Source organism: Theobroma umbraticum, unplaced genomic scaffold (assembly GCF_002168275.2).
Source record: "Theobroma umbraticum cultivar Fairchild unplaced genomic scaffold, ASM216827v3 scaffold_204.0, whole genome shotgun sequence".
Lineage (NCBI taxonomy): Eukaryota > Viridiplantae > Streptophyta > Magnoliopsida > Malvales > Malvaceae > Theobroma > Theobroma umbraticum.
The window spans coordinates 687,270-714,703 of NW_018397267.1; the positions used below are offsets into that span (position 1 = coordinate 687,270).

Sequence of the window (27,434 nt, forward strand, 5' to 3'; positions counted from 1 at the left end):
ACAACTTGTTTGAAAAAAAAAAATATCTTCTCTAAGAAACCAGCACTTTTCAATAACAATGACACAAGCTTAAGATGGGTAATGCATTCGAGCATTTAGTTTATTGGTTGGTGTATTATCTTCTTACTTAAAGAGTATGGTTCGAATCTCCCCTCCTCCAATAATAATAAAAAAAATGCTTAAGATAGGTAATTTTTGGATTGAAATGTTATCATTCGAATTACCTTCAGAAATTAACGTACGTGAACAATTAGAACGCAGCTGTTCTAGCAACAAAAGGGAATCAAATTCCATGAGGAACAATTTGACGAAATCAGGGATATACGTTTTGTATAAAGAGACTTCTGTTCTTGTTGGTAAGTGTCAAAACTTTGCAACAATGTCAAAGAGACGCAATCAATCTTGAAATGTTGTCATTCGAATTACCTTCAGAAATTAACATACGTTAACAATTAGAACGCAGCTGTTCTAACAACAAAAGAGAATCAAATTACATGAGGAACGATTTGATGAAATCAAGAATATACGTTTTGTATAAAGAGACTTTTGTTCTTGTTGGTAAGTGTCAAATCTTTACAACAATGGCAAAGAGACGCAATCAATCGCACCAAGACAGTTTTATGCGTGTAAGTCAAAGAGGGAAATGTAAGCAGAGTGCTTCTGTAACGGATTTGTAAGCTAAGATTGAAAATTTTGGATTTCTTTCGCATATTTGAACGAAGAAATCTATGGCGGTCTCATATAAGGAAGCTCTTACGCTTTGCATGTTGACATTTCTTCTTTACTATAATATTTTGGCTGCTATGAATGGCGCCCTTTGTTTCTTTTCTTTAATCAAAAAGTTCACTGGTCCTGTCGATGCTAACTTTAAAAGTGTGCATAATGTACTTTTAAGAATAATTATGTCAATTTTGAAAAAGGAATCGACGCTTGTTATTAATTTAATTTTTTAAATCAATTTATGTACGAATTATATATATATAAGAACGAATTAATTTCAAATTAAATTTGTCTACAATTGACCAGAAAAAGGAAAACAATTTTAAATTAAAAAACAATTCAACCGCAGACTCTAATAAGCAAACTATGCAAGGGTTGGGAAACTGATGAAGTGATAGAGAAATGGATGAAATATTTCGCCTAATTTTGCGATGTAAATTTTCTTTGGGAGGGCCTAACTTCGTTCACTTCATTATTTTATGCATGCCGTTGAATTGGACCATCCCACTAATGCCAGTATCGACGAAAACGAACCGACATGCCACTCGTTTACCTTTTCCACATGTCAAGCATCCAAAAATTCTTGTCTATAAATACCTTTCGATCGCTCAATTCTTGCTCCACAACCAAAAATTATCGATCCCAACAAAGAAAACCATGAAACTTCTCAAGGTTTTCTTGATGTTGGCCTTGCTCATGGCCCTGGCCATCACTCTCTCCGCCGCAGCACCATCTGAAGAAGAACCATTCGTTGACAATGACGATGACGCAAGCGAAGTTGCTGATGATCTTCTCCCGTCGGCAGACGGCCAAGAACAACCAACTTCTCTCCGAGGAACAAGCCGGTTTCTTGCTCAGAAACCTCGGGCCGTGATGACATGTAACAAGTACCCCAGAGTCTGCCGTGCCGCGGGCAGTCCGGGGCCTGATTGCTGCAAGAAGAAATGCGTGAACGTGAAGACAGACAGGCTTAACTGCGGGATGTGTGGTAAGAAGTGTAAGTACTCAGAGATTTGCTGCAAAGGGAAGTGTGTAAACCCAATGTCCCACAAAAGACACTGCGGGGGTTGCAACAATCAGTGCAGCAAAGGAAGCAAATGTTTGTATGGGATGTGCAGCTACGCATAGAAACCAACTTCAGCAGACCTTCTTCAAGAATTTTTGATCAAATGATCAAGCTAGCATATATGTTTATGCTACAGTCAATTGAATTATAGATAAGGGTGAGCCACCACAATTTGGTGGATTAATTTCGCCAAATATATGTTGATTTTTTACTTTAATTATTGTTTCAATGATTTCATGTCTATGGATGTTCCTTATACAATTTTTAAATTTAAGTAATATACTTATTTAGTTCTTTTTAAAATTAAACAAAGAGTTTTAATCTAAATAATATAACCATTTTTTGGTATAATTAAGGGAATGTTCATTCAATTTTGAGATATATATATAGGATGATGTCTCTCTCCCTCTCTAATATATATATTAACATATAAAGTAAAAGAATCCGTAAAGTAGACCTGAAACAATTTTAAATAGTTTTGAACTATTATATTGAGAATTTTAAGTAAACAATGAAACTAAAATGATGTTCTTAAAATACGACAGCCCTCGATAAAATGGAAATAAATTACAACATGCAATGTCATTAACGAAGATGATAAGTGTAATAGGAGTAATTAAAGTCCCATTTCAGATGAAGTATACAGCACTCGGATATTCTTGGAAGTTTTAACAATTTCTGGCATCGCAGAAAGTTATTCATTGTAGGTTGTTCAACCAGCTCAATGACTATATCCTTTAAGGAACCAGTACTTTCCAAAATCAATTTCACAAGATCTAGAACAAGATCTTCTTCTAGAATGAAATTCGTCATTTGAATTACCTTCAGGTTTGCTTGCGAACAACAAGAACGCAGCTCTTCTAGCATCAATGGCACATTGCCGTAAGGTCGAATAAACTCTATGTGAAGAGATTCAAGGTTAAGTGCCTTTTGAAGTATGTAACACATGGCTCTAACGTGAAAAGATTGAACATAAAGTTTGATGTGCTTAAGATTATTGAACTCGGGCAGATCATCATGGGCTAAATACTGCACAAGGGAAAGAAAAATAAGACAATTCTTTATAATCAATGCAATGGAGAAACAAAACATGATAAGAGTGGTAAACCTACCTCCATGATCGACAATGATAGGTTTAAATCTTTTGCATTGGACACCACATCAATCATATTCTTCAGAAAGAAGTGAGTACTATCTTCCCCACGGAAGGTGTAAGGGCAGTTCATCTGAGCATAGTTAAGATTGGGCAAAGCTTTCTTTTGTTCAAAACAATCTGGCATCGAATCACGTGACATAAGGTCGAACATAAAGTAGGTTAAGATTAAAGATTCAAGATTTTTGGATTGCAGCAGTTGATAGGTGAAGTTGTTGGCCAAGATAAAACCACATAGCTGCATGGTCTTCAAGTTAGGGAAGTAGAAGGATTTGGGAAATTTGTGTGCTGAAAGTGCTCCAAAATCCAACTTCAATGTCACCAAGGTATTGCATACAGTTAAGATGCTCACCGGTGCATCGGAAAATATTGCAAAGTCGAGATTGAGCTCTTCAAGACCTTCCTTCATGATAGCTTGAAACCATCTATTAAACTCAAGAGCCTCAAGTCTTTCTGGGGCTGAAATTTGAAGCTTCTTAACTCTTGCTTGGGGGTGAAGCAAGATCTTGTCGAAGAAGTTCTTATACTTTGAAACTTTTACTGTTCGGTCACGGATCGATAAATTTTTAAATTCAACTATTCTACCATTTAATCCGTCATGGCTCAAGGAAATGTAGGGTTGTGAAACCCATAAACCTTTCCACCTCTTTGATAGAACACCAGTTCGAATTGCATACTTCGTTGGAAGAAATGTGAGGATGTGTTCAAGAAGTGGATCAGGCAGGTTGCTTATTCTATCACATTCCCTTTCCATCTGATCTGACATAAAAAAAAAAGAAAAAAGAATAAGACACGATAAAATTATTTTGGCTTGAATGTTAATTCCTTTTGCCACAATGTACTTAATAATTAAGAGATACTTGGATTGTCACATTTCAAACCATTTATTTCTCTCCACAAGTGCATGGATTTTGCATTAATTACAACTATCTTATACAAAAAAATAAAATTTAAAAGACATTCACGTAAAATAGTCCAGAAAATGACCTAATGATTATAATTAATTTAACTATTTCTTTTATCATTTTGTTTGGGTTAATTTCTACTAATTGATCATAGGAAGTGACTCCAAAAATACGATTCTATGGACCACCAACAAACATCGTAAAATCAAAGGCACTTACTATGAACACATATTCAAAGAATCAAATTAAAAGAAAAAGGGTTTCACATAAGAAAGGTTATAGAGATTTTGCAAAAATTCTTAACTTGTGTTTATTCATGTGACTCTTTACTAATCTATTAGCCTTGTATGAACCAAAAATTATATATCTACTTTTCATAAAAAAAAAAAAACAGATATCAGATTTCATATTAAAATTTTAGAATAAGATCTAGTTCAAAGAAGGTGGTCAATAAAATGAATTTCGATAAAAAAATAGAATAAGATATAATTAGATTTATATACTGAAAAAGAGTTTTCACATGAGTGTAAAAATAAAATTTTTCTTCATAAAAAATTAAGGACTAAATCTCCATATATACAGCCCTTTTGGGATACGATCGAGTGTTTGTATAGGTTTCTGAATGGAAAACACTATGAATATATTTCTATTGTTTTTTTTTTTCTCAGTCAGAAAAGAGATATATTACAAATCATTGACAGTACAAGTGAGCAAAAAAGCCGCCAATAGCAACAGCATAAAACTCTGAACACAAAGCGAGAACAGCAAACAAAATGCTTGGAAGACATAAACAAGAAATGGATTCAGCTAATGGCTGAAAAAGCAGGATCTGCCAGAAGGAAACAGGAGTAGTAGGACCAAAAACAAGAAATGGCTGAAAAGCATAGCACAAATATCTCTACTGTGTAATGTATATAACCTGATCAATGATTAAATGATTAAAAAATGATTTAACAAAAACGAATAAAAAGAAATCAAAACTTTTGGGAATCCATTCATCGAAATAAAACAGAAGGGACATATATATATTACCCAAATCGAATTACCTTGGAAAAAAAAAAAACTGAGGTTCGTGGTTTTGATTTTGGATGACAGTGTCGGCCTCTCAAAGTAGTCTTACTCTGGATCATTAGCAAAGAGAAACACTGGGTTAAGTTCTGATTTGTGTTCTAGATAAAAGGATTAGACCAAGATCTTACCGTGTAAGATTGCTCAACGACGTTCTTGTTGTTGTTTGATCTGTCTTTGGCAAACCCTGTAAGCAATGAACGTTACTTGGCTGGACCAAGTATTTGGTATTTTGAAGAAACAAAAGTTTAGTATATTTATAGATGAAAATGATTTAAAGAGTTGTGTCTGTTTATTAAGAGGAAAAAGTTATTTTTATGTTTATTTATCAAGAAAACCTTACATGCATTTATGTTTTTTTCTTCATGTTTATTCATGATTAGATATTGTTATGTTACGAAAAGATATCTATTTTTTCAATAAAAACAAAAACAATATGACATGAACTTAAAATAATTACTTAAATTTAAATCTCGGCGGTGTGAATTTAAGATATTTATTTAAATCTCTGCCCCACTCTTACGAACTAAAAATAAATAATAATTGTTTCATTATAAAATTTAAATACATAAAATTTAACCTAACAATCTTCATTAATTTTACTTAAAGAATAAGTCGTTCAGGAAAGTAATTTATAAATCTCAAAATCAACTTGATTTATTTTCTCTTTATATGTCTATTATTCGAAATTTTAAGACGGATCGAGTTTGATTTATGAATAAAAAATTATGTTAAAAAGATGTTAATTTAATTGTACAAATTTTTATGTGCCTAAGAGTCGAAGATAGATTGGAATGTAAGTAGAGTGGTTCTGTAACGGATTTGTAAGCTGAGATATAAGTTTTGGATATCTTGACATACTTGGACAAGAATTTATGGAAGTCTCTTGTCAGAGAATGGTCATGCAGTGCATGTTAACCTGTCTTATTAATTTGATGCCAATTATTTCTTACTATATTTGGCTGCCATTAATGGCCCTTTATGTTCACTGTTTAAGCATGCAAAACTGTCATTTTTAATGCGAATTAATATATGACATTATTTTTTTCTGGATATGCCACTAATTATAGCATGTTCTTTATCATTCTTCAATTAATGTTGGATTTACACATTTTCATTATTTATTTATTTTAAATGTCACAAACTGTAAAAGAAATTTAGTCGATGAAAAGGAGAGGAGAGACTTAGATTACTCAAATTATAACATGCAATGCATTAACAATAGTAACTGATTTCTTAAAGAGGAAGTATGGCTACCATTGTCCCATTGGCCATTTCACATCAAGCATAAAGCTCTTGGAAAGGATCTTGGCCGAGTTCTAATAATTTCTGGCATTGCAGCAGGGGGATTCTTCGTAGCTATTTCTTCATCTAGCTCAATGATTATCTTTGTCTAAGACTTAGTACTTTCAGATAAATGTTTTTAGTAACAGGTAAAGAATTTGAACTGTGAGACTTTTTACAGGCATTTTAATTAATATAATACAACTTGTTTGATGTGTGTGTTTTTCTGGCCTGATGGGAGAAGTAATAGATTGGTTTGATGGTGTAAATCTACGTGTTTTAATTTTTTTGGGTTGCTTTTGTTGAGCCTGGAAAGGGGCTCACGAGAATACTTACAGAGTGTGGGGATATTTATTTTGTGGATGTATTCCAAGGTGGTCTTTACTTAATTTCATGAAAAAAGCATTCGAATATTTAATTTATTAATTAATACATGATTCTTTACTTAAAAAGTAAGATTTAAATCCTTTTCTTTCAAATTAAAAAATAAATTCCATAATATATGTTTTGCATAAAAGACTTATGTTCTTGTTTGTAAATGTCTAAACTTGGTAGCAATGTCAAAGAGATGCAATCAACCGTACAAAGTTAGTTCTAATCGTACAAGTCAAAGATTGAAATGTAAGCAGAGTGCTTCTGTAACAGATTTGTGAGCTAAGATTGAAAATTTTGGATTTCTTACACATATTTGACCAAAGAAATCCATGGCGGTCTCACGTAAGGAAGCTCTTACGCTTTGCATGTTGACCTTTCTTCTTTACTATAATATTTTGGCTGCTATTAAGGTGCCCTTTGTATCTTTTCTTTAATCAAAAAGTCCACTGTCCCTGTCAATGCTAACTGTTTAAGCATGCATAATATCTTATTTAAGAATAATTACGTTAATTTGGAAAAAAGAATCGACACTTGTTATTCATTTAATTTTCTAAATCAATTGACGCATGAATTATATATACAAGAACGAATTAATCTCAAATTAAATTTGTCAGCAATTGAACAGAAAAAGAAAAGGAGAAACTGATGGAGAAATGGATGAAATATTTCGCCTAATTTTGCGGTATAAATTTTCTTTGGGAGGGCCTAACTTCGTTTACTTCATTATTTTATGCATGCCGTTGAATTGGACCATCCCACTAATGCCAGTATCGACGAAAACGAACCCATGCAACTCGTTTCCTTTTTCTACATGTCAAGCATCCAAAAATTCTTGTCTATAAATACCTTTACATCGCTCAATTCTTGCTCCACAACCAAAAATTATCGATCCCAATCAAAGAAAACCATGAAACTTGTCAAGGTTTTCTTGATGTTGGCCTTGCTCATGGCCTCGGCCATCACTCTCTCCGCTGCAGCACCATCTGAAGAAGAACCATTCATTGACAATGACGATGATGCAAGCGAAGTTGCTGATGATCTTCTCCCGTCGGCAGACGGCCAAGAACTACCAACTTCTCTCCGAGGAACAAGCCGGTTTCTTGCTCAGAAACCTCGGGCCGTGATGACATGTAACAAGTACCCCAGAGTCTGCCGTGCCGCGGGCAGTCCGGGGCCTGATTGCTGCAAGAAGAAATGTGTGAACGTGAAGACAGACAGGCTCAACTGCGGGATGTGTGGTAAGAAGTGTAAGTACTCAGAGATTTGCTGCAAAGGGAAGTGTGTGAACCCAATGTCCCACAAAAGACACTGCGGGGGTTGCAACAATCAGTGCAGCAAAGGAAGCAAATGTTTGTATGGGATGTGCAGCTATGCATAGAAACTTCGACAGACCCTCTTCTAGAATTTTGATCAAATGATCAAGCTGGCATAGATGTTTATCGTAGTCAATTGAATTATAAATAAGGGCGAGCCATCACAATTCGATGGATTAATTTCTCCTGATGTAGATTTAATTTTACTTTAATTATTGTTTCAATGATTTCATGTATACAATGTTCAAGGTACAGTAAATATGGAATATGGATGTAATTCCTTGTGCAATTTTTAAATTTAAGAAGTATAATTATTTCTTGTTATATGTGTCTAATACATGCATATAGATTCATCGACCGACAAGAATGATCAAATATATATAAGATACATGAATATTTTTAGTCTATACTAAAAACTTTAATTCAATGGAAAAAAAAAAAGAACTTTTAATCATGTACCCATAAAACTATTAAATGAAACTCTAAGCAACTAAACAAAGAGTCTTGATCTAAATAATATAACTATATTTTTTTGGTATAAGGGAATGTTCATTCAATTTTGAGTTATATATATGGTATGAGTATGGGGTGTCTCTAACATTGAGCAAAGATGATCTGTAACTGGTATTATCTTTTCCGTACCCCGAGGTTGCTCTGATACTACTTAAGCTCTTTACGTGTTACTGCGTTGATGCTGAAGATCTATCCCTACTGTTCCTTCCTTTTCTTGGCTCAAGCAACTTCATGGTCATTGTTTTATTTTCTCTTTCATGCGGGTTTTTTCATATGGGCTTCGAGCCCTCATCACTCCATTGTAAGGGTTTAGTGTTTCGAGGTGTGATTCACGTTGTACGGTCATACCCTGTTTTCATCCTAGGTGTTTCATGTTGTTAGGACAGGGTTTACAATAAATTGAAATTTCTTCCAAAAATTTCAGACGTGAAGGAATTTGTGGAAAACTAGCTTCTCTGCTGGACCTATGTAACAGCTAGGAGGCCTGAAACAAATGAAAAGTCATGAATATGCTTACCACTTAAAGGGTAATGACAATGATCTGTTATATGCAATTTGATTATATATATTTCCCTCCTGTCTGGCTTGATTTTCATTTTACAACAGAGAATTTACAAATATTTTGATTGAACAAAGAGCTAATTCAATTGCCCGACCACAGAAAAAAGGGTAACAAACTGTGTGAGAAGTGTAAATTACTCCCAAATCGATAGCAAAGAGGAGATTTGCCTACCTAGCCACTCATCCCACATTTCAACTGATTAATGTTGAATTGGTAACTATTAATTCAAGAGGCCTAATTTCAGTTACTTCGATTTTCTTTGCCTGTTGAATTAGACTAACCCGCACATGAATTCATATACCAATTACCATGCATGCAATTTCTTTTTCGATACTTCTATATAAATACCCCTTGAGGCCTACATTCTTCTCCATCCCAAAAGCATTCATATTCGTATTCACTGCTTCTTTTTCCTAAACAATGAAATCCCTCAAGCTTTTCTTTATGTTGGCTATGGTGATGGCCTTGGGCGCCATTACTCTCTCCGCCTGTACACCACCATCAAAAGAAGAACCATTCCTCCACAATGGTGATGATAAGAATGCAACTGAAACTTCGGACAGAGAGCCAACCTCCATCCGAGGAGCAGGTCGATTCCTTGCCCAGAGTTCTTCTCGTGCTATATTGACATGCGACAAAAACCCCAAGGTCTGTCTCACCGAGGGCAGCCAGGGTCCATCTTGCTGCAGAAAAAAATGTGTGGACCTGAAGACAGACAAATTCAACTGTGGGAAGTGCGGGAAGAAGTGTAACTATTCCAAGATTTGCTGCAAAGGGAAGTGTGTGAACCCACTGTCCAACCAGAAGCACTGTGGCGGATGCAACAACAGTTGTGGTAATGGAAACGCTTGTCTCTACGGGATGTGCAGCTATGCATGAAAATTGGCTGCAGACCTCAAGCCTTCTAAGATAAATTAGCTGAGAATCACTAATAAATAAAGGAAGAAGCACCATTGGCATGATGGCAGATGTTTACGTTATGTTTTTTATTTGCTCACCATATGTAGTGTTTTACTATGTTTAATGAAATTAAGGATGTACTAGTACTTTTTTAAATAAAAGCTATATATTTTTAATTAAGAAATAAATCTTTATGTGTTTAATTTTTTTTAATTAATTACTAACTATACATAGAGTTAATGTTTGTTAAATTGAATTTCGTACAAGAAAGTTTATATGTAGTCAAAGTTAGCTTGTGGAGTGTTAACATAATTAATTTAACTCCTGTCAAAATTAATTTATGTTTCTCACTTAATTAATTAATTTAAATTAATATAATTTTTTTAAAAAAAGTAAGTAATGAATTAGAGAGAAAGACAAACTCTTTTATGGACGGACTAAATAAAACAAAAATCCAACGCATTATAGATTTTTATATCGTTTTGTAATTCATGCTATGGGCTTTTTTTTTTTCATTTTCGAAATCGTCAATCTTTCTTCTAAATTTTCATCAAAAAAAATTTATATCCCACAAATATATAATTAAAATTTTCTACCTTTAAAAAAACACATTAAAAGAATATAAAGATTTTTTTTTCTACTTCTTTTTCATAGTTTAAAAAGCTGTCCTTTATCTTATATGCTAATTACTTATATTTTCCCCGTATCTAGAAACTGAACGAAAAATGATTAGCATTGGCAAAAGTCAATGAACCGACGCTCGTGCAACCATGTCTTGTGTTGCAATGAAATCTTACCAAACAAAACTTAACTAATAAACTATTTTTTCCCTTTGAATCGTGTGTGCCACCTACTTATCTCTCCCATAAGATTTTGTCTACTTTAATTCTCTCTGTGCCCCATATGTCTCAAATTCCACAACCCAATTCAACCATGGCTGCTTCCCTTACCTCTTTCCTGTTGTTTTCGTTTCTTTTGTCATATTTTGCTTTGACCTCGCAAGCAGCTTATTCACTAGAGGACTACACCTCGAAACCACTAGCATACTATGTCCCTAGCGTTGCTCCTAAGAAAGTTATGAATGTAATAGATTCCTGCTGGCGAACCAGGTCCAATTGGGCTACCAATCGCAAGGCCTTGGCTGATTGTTCGGTAGGCTTTGGCAAGGCAGCAATAGGAGGGAAATATGGAGCAATATATGTAGTTACAAACCCTTACGATGACCCCATCAACCCTGCACCCGGCACGCTTCGTTATGGTGTTATTCAAACGAGCCCTCTTTGGATCATTTTCGCCAGAGACATGGTTATCACGCTCAAAAATGAACTGATTGTGAATAGTTTCAAGACTATAGATGGCAGAGGGGCTAAAGTGGAGATTGCATACGGACCCTGCATAACAGTTCAAGGTGTTACCAATGTTATCATACATGGGATTAGCATTCATGATTGCAAGCCAGGGAAAGCTGGCATGGTCAGGAGCTCCCCTACGCATGTAGGGAAACGTGGAGGCTGTGATGGAGATGCAATCAGCATTTTTGCATCTTCCAACATTTGGGTTGATCACTGCTACCTCGCCCGTTCTGCCGATGGCCTGATTGATGTCATTCGTGCTTCGACCGCTGTCACAATCTCTAATAACTATTTCACTCAACATGATAAAGTCAGCATTATGATTTTCCCCGTGTTGATATAATTCAAATATTAGACTTCTTTTAACCAATTAATCATGTCCAATTGCAGGTGATGTTGCTTGGACACAGCGACAAATTCACTGCGGACAAAGTTATGAAAGTTACGGTAGCTTTTAACCGGTTTGGCGAGGGACTCATTGAGAGGATGCCAAGGTAAAGGAGACAGGTTTAAAAGTTGCTGTTACTTATAGCTTCTAACCATTTTCCCTGATAAAAAAATAATCTGGCTATGGCATGCAGGGTCAGGATAGGCTACGCCCATGTTGCCAACAACAGGTATGACGAATGGAAGATGTATGCCATCGGTGGCAGCGCCAATCCAACCATTTTCAGCGAAGGAAACTACTTCATAGCTCCCGATTACTCTGGTTCCAAGCAAGTTACCAAGAGAGAAGCAAGTAATTGGCAAAATTGGACGTGGCAGTCTTCAAAGGACGTCTTTAAGAACGGTGCTTATTTTGTTCCATCTGGCTATGGAAGTTGTGCTCCTAGCTACACTCGAGCTCAATCGTTCAAAGCTGCTCCAGGATACATGGTTCCTACTTTAACATCTGATGCTGGTCCTTTACGCTGTCTTGTTGGCAAAGCATGCTAAAACTTTAAACTCATTTCCCTCTTGTTGCTCCATATCCACTTTTGTTTCTTTCTTTCTCGGTGTCCATTCTACTTTTGTTTTCCAAAGTTCTAGACTCCATTATCTTCTTTGAAGCTGAGAGTTATGGCATATAAGCAATGGGGATGATGAAACTTGTGCGGCAGACACTATTTTACTCTTGTTTCCTTTTTTTTTTTTTTACTTTTGTCTTTTGTATCATTTACAGTATAAAATAGTTTATTTCAACTTAATTGTTCAGTTTGAACCAAATAAAGAAAGTTAGAGATGCTTAATTAGAAAGAAATGGCAGCAAAATCGCAGTGAATCCGCAGTTCTCTCAAATCTCTATTACTATAAAGAAAGAAAGAACAGACACAAGCCATCGAGGTTTCCCCTTAAAGTTCAAAAAGATTACTAAAATACGAAAAGAAAAAAGATGAGGTTGCCTTCACTTTTGCTCGCACTCCTTCAGAAAAGCCTATTCTCATTGCTTTGAACCCCACATGTTACAGGTGCTTTAGCTCTCACCTTCTTCAAGTACCAAATACCAGCCCCGATTCCTATGGCTCCAGCAGCTGAAACTGCACTTACAGTCCCTGCAACAGTAAGAAATCGTCAAAAAAGGCCTAATTATCCTTGTATTTTTACATACAAGTTCATCACCTAGACCATATTTATTGTATCTTTTTAATTAATTTCCATTGACCATTAGCAGAAATGTCACCTGCAATGACTCCCGCCCTTCTGTGCCCAGAAATGTTATGATCTGCAAAATGGATTACACCCAACTTATTAAGGGAATTAGGGGTGATTGACAAGAAAATGTTAAGAAAATTTCATGGCAAGGCATTCCTGTCAAGGCTACTCAGACTTGTCAAGAGAAAAAGGAGGAGTACCTGAGTAACTAACAGGGAAGAAAAGTCAAGGGTGATATGAATCTTACTTCTAATAAATCTGAGAATGTCCATATCAGCCTTAAAACATACCTTTACAATAGGAACTGACGTTTCCCGCCATACAGAGACACAAGAAATTCTGTGTTTGTGTATCAAATCCACATGTTCCGGCTCCCTTGGATGGATCCTGACACTGAAGGCAGTGCGTAGTCACCGGAACATCGAAATCAACCCGAATTCCATATTCAGGTACCTGGTTATAAGGAGTGTCAGCACTTGTACCAACAGTTCTCCAATACACACCTGTATATGAAGCACAATACTTCAGCATCAGCCTCAAGGATTCTGTTGCTTTAGGGTAGTAGGAACAGCAAGAACTACCACCCAGCGCCGAGGCACATTCAGGTAAATGCCTGCAAAGATAACTTGCACTATCACATGATGAATCACACCGGTCAGGGAACCTCTCGCAGAAGATAGGCTTTGGCTCAACAATCACATAATCCTCACTGCAGTTGAAGAAGAGGTAGTCGTTTTGAGAGGACAGTGAGAAATGTGTGCTCGTGTCAAGGTTAAAAGGCCTAGTCGGACGAAAGTTATCACCATCCTGACAATTCCACATAAATGGATCGGTGACGAGAACATGAGGATCGGAGTAACTAATGCTGCGTACGGGGTATCTGCCGGAGGGTGTTCGGAGTTCAAGCTTTCCAGTGTCGGAGCAGGCGAGCATGTGCCTGTAATAAGGGCTGCCACATCCATCATCAATCCCGAAAGGGTAGTTTATAGGGATATCACCACAAGTGGTTCTACAAAGGCGTGTTTGAGCTTCTATCTGGCTAAGAAATGGAAATAAGAATGGAATGATTAAGGAACATAACCAGAGAAATGAAGAAATTTTATGCTGTGATACAGTAGGTTTATAGATGAAGATCAGGGAACCCATTATGGTGGAAGTTATTTTAGCTTCCCTGGTAGGATTTGGCATTGTTTTAAGTTCAGCAATCTATCAGATAAAATAAAGTGCAGTCCTAATGTCAGAGAAAGAATCTGTCGAACATATGTTTGTTTCTTTTATAGTCTTTTTCTCCTTTTTTCCTTTTTCTTTTGTATTCCCTGACATATACTTTGCTTTTGTGCTTTATCGTTCATGAAGGTTTTGAGAATACCAGAGCTACACGATGATTGATGTGCATGTGAATGCCATTAAAGCAGACTGCAGGATGTTTGATTCTAACATCACTTTATTTTTGAAGGAGCCAGGATTCCAGCATTATTCTGATTACTTTCAAACTTCAACCAAAATTATATACAATCAAGACCCCGCAGTGCTTGTAGTAAGTGAACCTCCATCACTTTCATGTCCAAGGCTAAGTCCAGGGAAGAAATTGGAAAGTTCCAACATATTGGGCTAAAGCCCTCCTTCATGGATAGGACCCTGACCTACAATTGGGCCTTAGGACATTTCTTATTATCAAATAAGTCTACCTCTAACCTTAAAAGAATGGGCCCTTTTCAGTATAAGTGAATAGCCTTGGTGAAATGGTAATGGTGATGTACCCATTCTAATTCTAGTTATGGTACAATTTTTACCTTCTCCTTCTCTTTTCATTGGAAGGTAGCCTTCTTCTTTATATAACCTTTTTTGGTAAAACTCTTTGTTTTTCTATTTGAAAGAACATACATACATATAATTAATTGAACTACTCTCTTTTCTTTTTATATATATGTTCTGGTTACAAACATCTGTTAAATGAATTATGCAAATTTTTATTCTTTAAAAACATGGTCGGTCGAATTAGAAAAAAGTAACGGGAAAATAACAAAGAAAAAGGGAAAGAGAAATTAATTAATGACCAAAAGATAAATCTAGTTTTCTATATTGTACTTAAGTCTAACATTCAATAGGGAGCCTTGAAATTATTATACCATATGACAGCGGCCTTTATCCATAATGTTTAAATATTAAAATTTGAAACCTAAATCTCCAATGCCCTCACGGAATGCATGCACGCAATTGCCAGAACTTTATTACTAGTTTGAAAAAACAAAAGCCAGCATACTTCATGTGACATGATAAACTTGATAGTCTTCCCCTATGACCAGTACTTGAGAGAGAAGCCAAAAAGTAACACACCAGCTAGGCGGCTTGAATTCATGCCCATACTTGCCATTCATACCATTCAAATAGTCATCCTCTTTCTTCTTGTTAATACAAACTTAAAATCCGTGAATATACAGAGAGCTTCAACGACCGCTCATCGGTATTCAAATTTAAGATCTTTTTCAATTGAGAAAAACTATATCTAATTGATTGAATCAATCTTTTCTTTGGTGTTTAGAATACTAATTTTACTCAATAAAAATATTGTGATAAATCCCAAATCAATATTGTTATTATTCAATTCATTCAAGGCTAAATGATAAACATTTTTAAAAAATTCGTCAAAAAATTCAAAGGCAGATCATCTGCTCCAACTTCTTCACTCGGCTAGTGAATTTGAATAGCTTCAATAAAGGATCATTAAAGTGTTGATCCTGCTGGAATTCTATCAAAGGAGGGGATTCTTGTAAGAAGTGGCTTCTGGCAAAACCAAAGAGACTTATGGCATCTGTACAAGGTTTCTTTCCTTCTCTCTTAATCTTCCCTTTGCATGTGAACAAGGCCTGCAGCATAACAGGTCGAGACAACGATGCACATGATTGAATAAACCCTCGATAACATGTGCATTATACAAATTTATACATGAAGTTTCCCATTTTGTACCATATTGAATGATCACAAGTACACTCTGGAAATTCCCTCGAATGGAAACACATACAAAAGAGAAGAAGAGCATTAAACGAAGGGGGCTCCGTTCACATGGAAGCATGTGGGCGTGATAAACCCCAAAGTAAATAGCGTAAGAAAGATTATAATTGTACGGTGGATGAGGTACGGTGCGACCCACAAAGTTCCACGTTCCGTAGTTTTTCTATTTTCAAACACATGATTGATGTCAATCAATCAACCATGTTGGGATGCACGGAAAGTCAACAAACGTATCTGAGTTTGTCCAATAAAATAATTGCACCCCAACCCAACCCCCAATCCCACGAAACTACCGTCCAACATCTTCTTCATTGAACGAATTTGACCCCAATTCCCATCCCCATCTTGCTTTTGTTTTTGTTTCATTCAAAGCAAGACGTAGTTGCCTGGAAGTCTGATTCCAAAGTCCACTGTCTAAGCTCCTCAAGCTCTTCGCATCAGAACAAATGGTTTACGTGTCAAAGAGTGGTAGCCGTATTTTCTTGACCTGCTTGGGAACAGAGAATATTCCACGTAGATGAGAAATGATTCGTTTTGTTTTCTTGTGGGAATTATAACGTTGTATTATTATTCTTTTGTATGCTTCTCTTTTGTCTTCTTGTATCTTGTTGTAATGATCTTTCTTCATCGTAGTTGGAAGATAAGTAGATAACTTTGAAATTAGAATAGAACAAGATAGACTGAAAAAGGAAATTATGCTCATGTTTTTTGTGTATTTACTTTGAGAAACTCTTAATGAAATTATTCAAAAGTGAAACAATGATAAGAAAGAATGAAGCTTGTGTATGTATTCTAACCCCTCTCCCACAGCAAAGTACAAAAACTATAAACATTTGATCTCCTACTCATCCCCCAATGAAAGAACAGCGAAAAAAAAAAACTTAATAACAAGAGGTTAAAAAAGTTGTCTCAAATTAATTTTCCACGGAAAAACTGCTGAATTTTATTGTCTGCTGGTTGTGGTGGTGTTGGCATTGCTGTTGTTGTTGTTGGAAGTGTTGCTGCTACTATTTGGGTGAGCACCACCACCAATTATGGAGGTGATGGCGGCTGCGAGGGCGGCGGTGAAGCTGGGATCAGCAGTGATGGCAGCCGTGGCAGCGCTTACTGTGTCAGCCAGTGAGGGCTGTTGAGGCTGCTGCAGTTGTGGATGTGGGACTTGGTGGCCTAACTGTGAAGACCCCATGTCTTGAGACAACTGTAAGCCTGAGAACTTTGACTGATTATACAGTGCTTGACCAAAGACTTGAGGCAATTGAGAGGCTGCTACGGACGCAAAGTTCTGGGCTTGGCCTGGAAAAGGGACTTGGAATTGGGTGGGCGGTCTTTGCAATTGTAAAGGGTTTGGTGAGTGTGTAAGGTCCAATGTTACAGTTGGGAATGGAGCAGAAGCTGAAATCGTTGCCACGCTTGAGGAACATGGAAGGATTGCCCTGGCTAGCAAATTTTGGTTCATGATCCCATCTGCACTGGGCATCGACCCTGAAAGCAGCATGCTAGCGGCCGCTGCTGTTGTTGATGCCATTGCCATCGCAGCAGGAGGAAGTGGGTGGTTGTGGTTGCCCTCGTAAGTTGTTATCAAGATTGTTCTATCTTCCGCGCAGCGTTGAACCTGAGAATTACCATCATATACGAATTAGTTTCAGGCCTTGAAATCTAGATAAGTTCAAAATAAGACTCCATTAAGTAAAAAAGATTGGAACCTACTTGTTTACGGACAGGACAACCACCTGCCATAGTGCATCGGTAATAAGCTCGAGGACAGGGGTTTCCCTTTGCCATCTTTTGTCCGTATTTTCTCCATTGGCATCCATCAGTGATCTGTATCAGTTTAACCAATCAATTAGTTTCACAACAATTTGACAATAACTTCAAATCAAATCTTCACAAGTGATTAAAGCAGTTACACATACCATGGGAGCTTCCGATCGAGCTCGAACTGAAACACGAGCTTTCCTCATGGTGGCCTCAGTGGATTGATCAACTGGCTTGGCAGGATTCAACTTTTGGACTTTGTTAGGACCCCAGCCCTCAGATGCCGGGCTTTCTTCTCTACCAATTCTCTTGCCATCGCGGAAACTAGAAGTCTCCTGATCAAACTGAGAAATCTCATTTTTGCTCTTGACATAATCCTTGGATGCAATTTCAACGTTGCTTGGAGGCGACCCTGATTGTGTTCGTTCTTCTGATGAAGAATGAGACATCTCATCTGCCTCAGCTGTGCCTGATGGGCCTAGATCCATAAATTGTCTAGGCACTATCACGTCGTGTTTCTTCCCTTCAGATTTTCCTTCTCGAACCTGAATACATCAAAGAATTCAAGTCAGCCCTTTGAATTAACACTGATGTTATATATATACATAAGGAAAGATCGAATATTAATTACCTCATGTTCTTGGGTGGTTTCGGCTCCCTGATTCCTTTGCTGTTGCATTAAGGTAACAAGATGCATTTGGAGTGCACTGTAATTGTTGCCGACATGACTAAGCATGTCTCTCAACTTCTGGTTTTCAGCATTCATACGTTGTAACTCCACTTGCAATTGAGCCAGCTGAAAATAAAGTGAAACAAAAAATCATTCAGTGGGCAAGATTCTTTGGGCTGGTCGATTCAAAAAGAACCAACAAACAAAAGAAAAAGTAAAAGACTTTTAGTATCATCCTCTGACCTCATTCTTGGCTCGCTTATCTTCCATATCCGACGATACCCCATCATCAACCGTTGATTGATCACTTCCAGCGTTAGCAGTGAGAAGATGCAATCCGGTCTATGTTTTAGAACAAAAAGAAACAAATGTCAAACAATAATTCAGTCTAGCTGTAAAAGAATTCAAAGGAAATTGGTTCTTTAAATCACTTACATTTATATCCAAATCAGAGCCTGGAGCGGCTTCACCATGAGAAGTCTCCTTCTTGACGCTGACAGTACTGGCCTTGTCATCCCCACCAACAACAACCTTGGTTTTCTTATCAGAGAAAAAATCAACCTCATCAACCACCCGTCGTTTCTCATGACCAGAAGGCGAGGAGGACGAGGAGGTGCCCTGAAGGTCCTCCCTGGAGCCAGCAAGGCTAACGGGGAACTGAAACATGTCTCGCTGTTGCTTCAACCTGAAGAAAGGTCCTCCGGAATCGGTCTTGTTGGGGAAGAATTTAGTTCCAGGATCAGAATCAAGGGTAAGCCCCCATCCTTTGTCCATAAATAAAAACCCAAAGAAATCCCAAGGAGACCAAAGAAAAGAGAGAGAGAGCTTGGAAGAAGAGGAAGATGGCGCTGAGAGAGAGAGAGAGAGAAGGGAGATTGAACGTATGCGTTTGTGAAGTCCGTGAAGTCTTTTACCGGTGCAATGGGCTCGCCTATAAAAAGGGTTTGGAACGTAGACCAGATAGATTGATAGAATTTTTGGATTTTCTCAGGAATTGATGGGATTTGATATTGTTTTTACGTCAGATGGTGCGTCAGTTTGCCAGCTGGCACCGGTCCCACCTTTCACCTCGTAGAAACTAGAAATGGAGAGTAAATTTCCATTTTGGGGCCATCACCATTGACCAAATTAGTAGTAAAGAGTTGTACATTAGTTGTCTCACTTTTAAGCTCGAGTAACATTTTTAGTAGCATATACATGTATCAACATTAAAATTCAATATCTAAAATGTATGTTCTATTTTTCCCATCAATTCGATTATAAATTTTGAATACAAAAATCAATCGAAATAATCGAACAAACTATCCTTTTAACAGATTAATATCAAAATTGAAAATCCAAACCTACCTAATTAATCATAAAATTATTAATAATGTTAAAATTGAAAACTCGAACCCAAATTATTAATCATAAGATTATTAATAAACGGTTACGGATAGGGCCGAGGAGTGGTGGAAAGTAGGGAAAAGAGCAGAGAGGAAAGAGATGGAGGTTTCGTCTACATTTCGTCAAGAAAGAGTTTGACTCGTTCTTTACATCAATGGAAAAAGCAAAATAAAGAAAGAAATCCACCGTCCCGAAGGGTGCGGCGCGTTCCACGTGATTAAAAAAGAGCAAAGATGGGGGGGAAGCTCCAAGCCAAGTCAACGAATTTGACGGCCCGGCTCTCTTTGTGACCGGTGACCGGGTGGGACAGTGTCTTGGTCTCTCCTTGGCCCCACGTAGCATCACCACTCCCACGTTTCAGATCTAATCTCTGTTGACTGTTTACGGGTGGGACCGAGTCATTTGCTTAGACTTTCTTCTCTTCTATTTATTTTATTTTATTTTATTTCATTTAATATGACTTGTAGTTCTTTTCTTTCTTCATTCAAGCTTTTCATAAAGAACATCAAATTCAATCAAAGGTGGAAAAATTCTACAAGAAAAATATTTAAATAAAAGAGATAATGAATTTTTTTCACAATAAAATATATAAAACGATTATAAATATATATAAAAAATAAATAAATAATCTCAATTCGAGAATTCACATAATTAAAAAAATTTTCGGGAACTTTCAGTTTTTTTTCTTTTATTTTTTGTGGTGAAGGATAAGAAGATGGCTAATTCAATGTCAACTTCAAGATTGGGAAATTCAAGTCCTTATGAAAGCTCAAGAAGGGTCATTTTCATTTATATCAAAATTTTGACTATTAAATTAAAAAATAAAAAAAAGAACCATTACTTCCACCAATCAAAATTTTGGTTTCATGATCCATACTGTGGGCATGTGTGATCATTATTTCTTTCATGAAGAATAAATAGATAACTTCTTTGAAAAAAAAAATAAAATATTGAATATATTTCTTGTTTCATTTTTTCTTCTTCTCAAATTATGATGATATCGTGCAAGAAAACCATATAAACTTCCACCTTTCATTGAAAAAATTTCCCTAACTATTTATATTTTAATCTGACTTTTTACTTCAATAATTTTTAACGTCTTACATTTATATTACTCCATCGTGACTTTCAAAATTAAAAAGAAAAAGTTGTAGGATTATTTTCTATAATTTTTTTAAAAATCTTTCAATGTTAAAACTATGCATCAAACACAGTTAAAAAATCTAAAAAAATTAAACAATTATGAATCCGTCTGTAACTAAATTGGATTATTTTTTTAATTCAAACCCTACTCTTTAAATATTGTACTAATCAATTAACCAAATACTCAAATATAATTATTAGGATTAATTTAAATAGAAAAATCTTATGACTTTTTAGATTTATTGTTCCAGTTTTTGAAAACTGCCCAATTGTCATGGAAATGTAGACGCCTGAAGGCGACAACAAGGAAAAGAACAACGTAATGGCTGCAAGAATCAAAATCAATTACATAATTTGCAAGGAGATTAGGTGCATGGTTTGATTCTCACTTACATTATTTTTTTCCCCCCAAGAGTACATTAATTTTCCACAGTATTCTCTTTTTTTAAATGTGGTAGACTGCTGTTCTCTTTAACATCCTTTGGATAGCTTTTTCTCCTTTATGGTCCCTTTTGGGTAGCATCCTTTCTTTACCGTGACTTGCCCGACGGGCATTTCAACATCAAACAATGGGGAAAAACGAAACGAGAAGGCGTCGGCATATATTTGAAAATTTGATTCGATCCAAAGACTTAATTGCACTTTTGTTTGGTATGATATCGTACGGAAATAGGTCTATCATCTATTTCTCTATGAGAATTTTCCCATCTTTAGCCAAACTCATGGGTTGGACTTGGAATGCAGCAAGCGGTACGCCAAGAAAATTCCCATGCATGGGCATTGTCTTATTGAGAAATTCGCAAACAAGAAAGAAGAAAAAGAATCAAAGAGGTTTCTGTTCAACATACGGCGCCCAAAGTAAGAAGATTAAGGAAAAAAAAGGGAGTATTCCCTTAAAAAAGATTCCATTCAAAAGTTTTACAAAGGAAAAAGTTGTGTTTTGTTCATGGTATGTTTAGATTATTGACACAGCTTTAAAACGTGACTATAAATAAACGTTTGAATTTAGTTATTTTTGGGTCAGCTTGTATTTAATGTATTATCGACATATAAATTTTATATTTTATCGACATCTATAAATAAATTTTTATCTTTGTATATTTACGAAGTGATGATTTGTAATTAAAGTGAAAATATATAAATATTGTGTACAGACAGGATATTGCGTCAAATGTAAATCCTATTCTTTTCACCGTTTTTCGGTTTCCTATTGTCAAAACCTGCGTCTCTACCTACGGGAAATGTTCAAGTTTTCTTTCTCTTGTCAAATGGTTGTTTTGCAAACAATGATCAAAGTCAAAAGTAATTATATATGGCAGCTATTTCTGATGTATACCAAAAGAAAAAGGCACCTCCCTCTGCAGACGTGCGGGAAGAAAACACACTGAAACCCACCAACTTTATTTGATCAAGGATTGGCAGACCAAAACTAAATTGAGGTCAAATTACAAATTGTCTCAGAGTTTCATAACTGGAAAACTTGTAGATATAATACTCTAGATGCATGCCTTTGCTATTTCTCTCCTTAAATTTCTAACGAAATACACAGACATAGGACCAAAGAGAAAAGTCTATTTGCAAGCTTTGGGCAAATGCACAAGAATTTTCTTCCCCCCAACATGCTTTGATTTGGGCTGAATCATTTCCTACCTCCCTTGCTTGCACCCAAGCATATAAATCATCTCGAAATATATCTAAACAAGTTATTTTAGATATTAAAAAATTGTCAATTATTGTCCCAAGTAATGTTGCTTTCCAGTCCAAAATATTAGTAGCAGTCAACGGGTGCAGGTAATACTTCCTAATTGCAACATTTACGCGCCTCTTTCAAAGATCAACGACAATCCATGTTCTTCTTTCAATTGATTCAGTCCTTTCGCACCAAAACCTTACTTGGTCTTACTTTACAGCTTTAAAGTATATATATATATATATACACACCTCTTTCCTTTACTATATATATTAATATGTTTAATCTAGTTTAAATTCAAACCTGCTTTTTGATAAATTTATATATATAAGTATGTATTTATGCATGTAAATGTAAAAATATTTTTTTTAAAAAAAAAAATATATATATATATATTATAAAACTTAAAACTCAAAATCTTTACTTGAGTTTGCTGTAATGGTATAAGATACGAAAGCCCTCAAAGCATTATCATTAGATTAATATATTTTTCAATATACATCAAACTTTTTATCAAATACCACTTAATGGGTTAATGGGTATACTCATATAATTATATATATTATAATTGAGAGAGAGAAAATTCGAACTTTACTTTTTAAATAAGAAGATAATCACGAATTAAATATTCAGAGGTAATTATAAATATATATTTAAATATATTTAATTACTTCTATTGTATTCGTATCTATTGATATAATTATAAATATTTTATTTAAACACAATATGATTATGACACGACAACACAAATTTACACATAACTACCAAATTTTTGTACTTTGTAGTGTCAAATTCTAATCCTATTTACTTAATTTTTTTAATCAGCCTTTGTTTGCACTTCCAAATCAACTTTGTGATTGGGGAACTGAAGGAAATAATAAAATAAAGAAGGAAGAAAAGGGGATTTATTAGTAATATAAATGCGGCTTAGGGAAGCTGCCAACGGAGCATGTCAAATGTCAACACCCCTTCACACTAAACTATCAAAAATTTCAAACCAAACATAAAAATATAATCAACAATGGAGAAAAAAAAGACAGATTGACTGAGATTTACGTTGACCATCTGAAGTTACCCACGTGGCTCACTGCCATGACGTAGAAATTTGGTGTCTGGGTAGGTTGGACAACCATGATTATAGGGCTAAATTTTTATTATAAGAATATATATACATAGATGCCCCAAATTAAATAGCTATTCGATAAATTAAATACTCGAATACAATGATTTAATATAAGTTAATTATATAATAATATATTATTGACACCTTTTCTACTATCCTTACCAATTAGACATTATAGTTTGTGTTAACGAATTTTAATATGAATATAAAATGATTAATTAAAAAATAAAATAAAATTTATACAACATGACATGATTGATATTATATATAAACACGATTAACTTGTATAAATTTATATTATATAGATTTATAAACAAGTTATACAAATCGATAAAATAATTTTATTTAAAATTTAACCTATTCAAGACGAGCAATTGTTGCATCGTAAATATACAATAACTCTAAATTAAAACCCGCTTAGGTCCATATCGTTATAATGTCATGTTTTTGGATCATGCTCAAAATTAACCATTAATACTAAAATCAAGTTGCAACCAATAAGAAGGCAGGCTCAAAGCTTTCGTAGAAGAACCTGAAAGCTTTTCTTTATTACGGACAAGTCATCTTTGAGACTTTTGGCGTCTCAAATTTCAAGCTTTCGACATCTACGTATATATAATATTCTGATGATTTTTCTCTAACTTTCTTTGCGTGGTTCAAACGTGTTTCTCTTAATTTCAAACCCTTTTAATGACCGACAAATCGATGACAGTCATGCTTGATAGCCCATATATATTTGACAAAACCTTTTCAAATTAAGTAGTATACTATCTTCTCATCGTTCTTCATTCTTTATAGGGTGAAAACAGGGAGGTTGCCATCATTCTTTTGTCAAGCTTGCTGCTGTTTTGGTCCTTCTCTGGTTGTAGCAAAGAGGGGAAATACAAACAAAGTGAAATGGACCCAACAAGGGATTTCAAACTTAACCTGTTTGTGATGTTTTCATGCTTGTTTTGAGATGGAAATCTCAACTGAGTAGGTAGCCCTATTAATTAATAGAAATAAATGCTAACACACCATGGGGTCAGGTTTGTTGGCCCTGATTTATCTGGTGAGGATGTACGATAAGTAATGCCAAATACATTTCAATGAGAAATTTGATTATGAAGATATGGATGTAACATTAATATAAGCACAAATTAAATAGAGAAGCATACGTCAAGACTAAAAATAGTGGATGCAGATGCACTGAAAATCAATCACTTTCATTATCTTGATTTGACCAAATTCAAATTGGTACTACGCCGATCATTAATCGGAATACTTATTTTGAGTAAGAAACACAAAGAAGATATATAAACGTTCAATTAACCGTCAGCATGAGAACTTGTTTTGTCTATAAATGTTTGTCTTTTTAAAAATTGATTGAAACTCCTGTCTGTTCTTTTGTCACTGACTATAGACTCCATATCTTTGAATCGAGAAAGCACCGAAAAACTAATGTTAATGCCAAGAAGTTTTTGATAGAGTTGGTAATTAATCAATTTTAGGAAAATACTACTTTCACTGTACACTTTGTGAGGCTTTTAAGGTCTACATTCACACCAACCACTATATATTCTCATGTGCATGTCAAAGTTTTAACTTTTATCATCTTAATAGAATTATAGGTTACTAAGTCAAAAACATGCTGAAAATGATTTTACGGATTTAGGGGTGTGCAATAGTCAATTTCGATTTTGAGAGAAATCAAAATCATAGGTTTTGACGATCTCTTATAACCGATCATAAGAAAAAACCGATCAATCCAAATTGACTTTAGTTTCAATTGGTTCGAAGTTTATGTTGGGCTTGGGCCCGAATGGTCTAAAGCCAATAAAATTATGAAAAATTTGTATTGATTTGAGCTTAAATTTGTGTAAAGTCTATATTTTAAATTAAAATCAAGCTCAAGTTATTTAAATAAATAGTTCAATCCATATGATTTATTTTTCAATAAGAATTACATAATTAATTTTTAATAAAAATTATTTTCTTAAGCATAAGCAGACATTACTTTGTTCAATTTTTCAATTGTGTCATTACGTAAAATATTCAACAACTTAAAGGAAGGAAAGAGTTCACCACAATCACGAACACTTCCAAAATCATTATTAATCCGATTTCATCACATCTCAAATTAAGTAAACAAATTATCAAACAACAAATAAGCTGAATTTATCCAAATCATAATCATATCAAAAATGACAAATATTCAAATGAAATAACATATCTCATTTGAGTGGCCTGGTCCATTAAAAACTTCAAATTCCAACTTGAAAATAAACTACAGAAACAAAACCCAACAAACCAACACCCACCCATATCCACAAAGACCACACTCACTAAAAAATAACACAGCAGACGAATAAATCAAATTGACCTCAAAAGCACAACAGCAGAGTAGCATATGGGTGAGGAAAAAGGCATAACAGCTAACACCAAAATCAAAATTTACAAACCAAACCGAACCAAACCTTGAAGATAAATGGTGGATAAGGAGGAGGCCAACAAGTGCAGGAGTAGTGGCAACAGGGAGACGGCAAGTAAAGGAAGAATTAAAGAGAAAGGGGGTAAGTGAAGGTCTCTAATTTAGGGTTTCAAACTTTCAATTCAATCGAGAGTGAGAAATGAGGATTAATGAGAAAAGGAGCAATCAGGAGCAAAGGGAAGGAAGAGGCTGAGGTTCGGTTTTTCGGTTGCAATCGATGCCACAACCGGCACTGAATGACTAAGCTGCTTGTAACCTCCAACGTTAGTTTCAGTTGGTTGGTCGGTTGCAACCGACCGTTACTCAGTCTTACATGAATTTGTTATTATAGAAAAAAGAAAAAAAAATATTCTTTATGCTATAGTTAAGTAAATGATGATTTAAATGTGAAACAACCATTTTTAGAAGGAAAATGTGATCCTCAATTAGGACATAAATTATGAAAAGAACTTTTTAATTAATGTAATATATATTACATATTATATACATAGTCGAAGATAGTACATCTTGCTTAACGAATGTATTATGATTATATAATATGCTTGTTATCGTAAATGCATACTATGTTCTAATGATAGTCAAGACTATTGAATGAGATTAATTTTATATATATATATATATATATGTGTGTGTACGTGTATGTAATATATATGCCTTACTATACAGCTTTTATTACAAATCCCAACGCTTTCATGGAGGGCAAATGCATGATTTTTCCCTAGCAACTTTCAAAGGGGGACAGCGGCAATACAGCTAAGCATCCGAAGATATTCACCAAAGATAGTTTCAAATTCAATATCTTTCGGCTTGTTTTCTCTGATTGGTCATGTCTTGTGTTATCCGTAAAGTTGAAATTTGGAAGTGTGAGGTGGCATGATGGTGGCATAGTGTCAAACCAAAAAGAACGGCCAACAGACTTTATTTTTTTTTTCCACAGACGAGCTGGGCCAAAAGCGAAGGGATTTTCCACCGTATTACATCCTGGAAGGATACCAAGACACCTTTCACACACTGATTTTATGGGGATTGGTCTGCCATTTTAGACCCGTCTCTACTCTCAGACTCACCACTTTGATTGATCCCGACAGACAAAAAGAAATTTGTGTAGTAAACTTCTGCCTTTTTCTTTTGATTCTCACTCACTCCTTTCTCTGATTTTCGGCCACATGAGAGTATTTTTTCCAGACAAAGTAATTCCTTCACAGCTACTACTTGTTGATCATGACTTTTGAACCCCCCCCCTCTCATCACCTCTTTGTCAATGTAACTTCCCCAGCTTTGAGATGGGGCCAGGAAGAAGAAATAAAGAAAAGTTTTTTTAACATGATCTTAGTCTTTTTGA

The 27,434-nt window shown here is 35.3% G+C and overlaps 7 protein-coding genes across 7 annotated transcripts; 4 read left to right on the forward strand and 3 right to left on the reverse strand.

Annotated features, from left to right (window-relative positions):
- Positions 1–1,358: 1,358 nt before the first annotated feature.
- Positions 1,359–1,938, forward strand: LOC110424655 (uncharacterized). Its single transcript, XM_021439272.1, has one exon. It carries the CDS (start codon positions 1,378–1,380, stop codon positions 1,846–1,848), a length of 471 nt encoding a protein of 156 aa, XP_021294947.1. The 5' UTR covers positions 1,359–1,377; the 3' UTR covers positions 1,849–1,938.
- Positions 1,939–2,371: 433 nt separating this feature from the next.
- On the reverse strand, positions 2,372–3,693 carry LOC110424288 (FBD-associated F-box protein At5g22730-like). Its single transcript, XM_021438838.1, has 2 exons — positions 2,899–3,693; positions 2,372–2,815 (listed from the first exon to the last, which is right to left on the reverse strand). Exons 1-2 carry the CDS (start codon positions 3,691–3,693, stop codon positions 2,372–2,374), a joined length of 1,239 nt encoding a protein of 412 aa, XP_021294513.1.
- A 3,760-nt stretch (positions 3,694–7,453) lies between these two features.
- LOC110423854 (uncharacterized) lies at positions 7,454–8,199 on the forward strand. Its single transcript, XM_021438257.2, has one exon. The coding sequence runs from the start codon at positions 7,479–7,481 to the stop codon at positions 7,947–7,949; it is 471 nt and encodes a 156-aa protein (XP_021293932.2). The 5' UTR covers positions 7,454–7,478; the 3' UTR covers positions 7,950–8,199.
- Positions 8,200–9,379: 1,180 nt separating this feature from the next.
- LOC110423855 (stigma-specific STIG1-like protein 1) lies at positions 9,380–9,838 on the forward strand. The gene has a single exon (XM_021438258.1). It carries the CDS (start codon positions 9,380–9,382, stop codon positions 9,836–9,838), a length of 459 nt encoding a protein of 152 aa, XP_021293933.1.
- Positions 9,839–10,792: 954 nt separating this feature from the next.
- LOC110423853 (putative pectate lyase 16) lies at positions 10,793–12,283 on the forward strand. The gene is made up of 3 exons (XM_021438255.2): positions 10,793–11,521; positions 11,602–11,705; positions 11,793–12,283. Exons 1-3 carry the CDS (start codon positions 10,793–10,795, stop codon positions 12,145–12,147), a joined length of 1,188 nt encoding a protein of 395 aa, XP_021293930.2. The 3' UTR covers positions 12,148–12,283.
- Positions 12,284–12,440: 157 nt separating this feature from the next.
- On the reverse strand, positions 12,441–14,055 carry LOC110424503 (wall-associated receptor kinase galacturonan-binding protein). The gene is made up of 3 exons (XM_021439080.2): positions 13,134–14,055; positions 12,872–12,913; positions 12,441–12,743 (listed from the first exon to the last, which is right to left on the reverse strand). The coding sequence occupies exons 1-3, from the start codon at positions 14,029–14,031 to the stop codon at positions 12,616–12,618; spliced, it is 1,068 nt and encodes a 355-aa protein (XP_021294755.1). The 5' UTR covers positions 14,032–14,055; the 3' UTR covers positions 12,441–12,615.
- A 2,536-nt stretch (positions 14,056–16,591) lies between these two features.
- On the reverse strand, positions 16,592–19,215 carry LOC110424515 (putative WRKY transcription factor 31). Its single transcript, XM_021439101.2, has 6 exons — positions 18,716–19,215; positions 18,524–18,622; positions 18,242–18,406; positions 17,769–18,155; positions 17,563–17,676; positions 16,592–17,467 (listed from the first exon to the last, which is right to left on the reverse strand). The coding sequence occupies exons 1-6, from the start codon at positions 19,052–19,054 to the stop codon at positions 16,799–16,801; spliced, it is 1,773 nt and encodes a 590-aa protein (XP_021294776.1). The 5' UTR covers positions 19,055–19,215; the 3' UTR covers positions 16,592–16,798.
- Between the last annotated feature and the right edge of the window lie 8,219 nt (positions 19,216–27,434).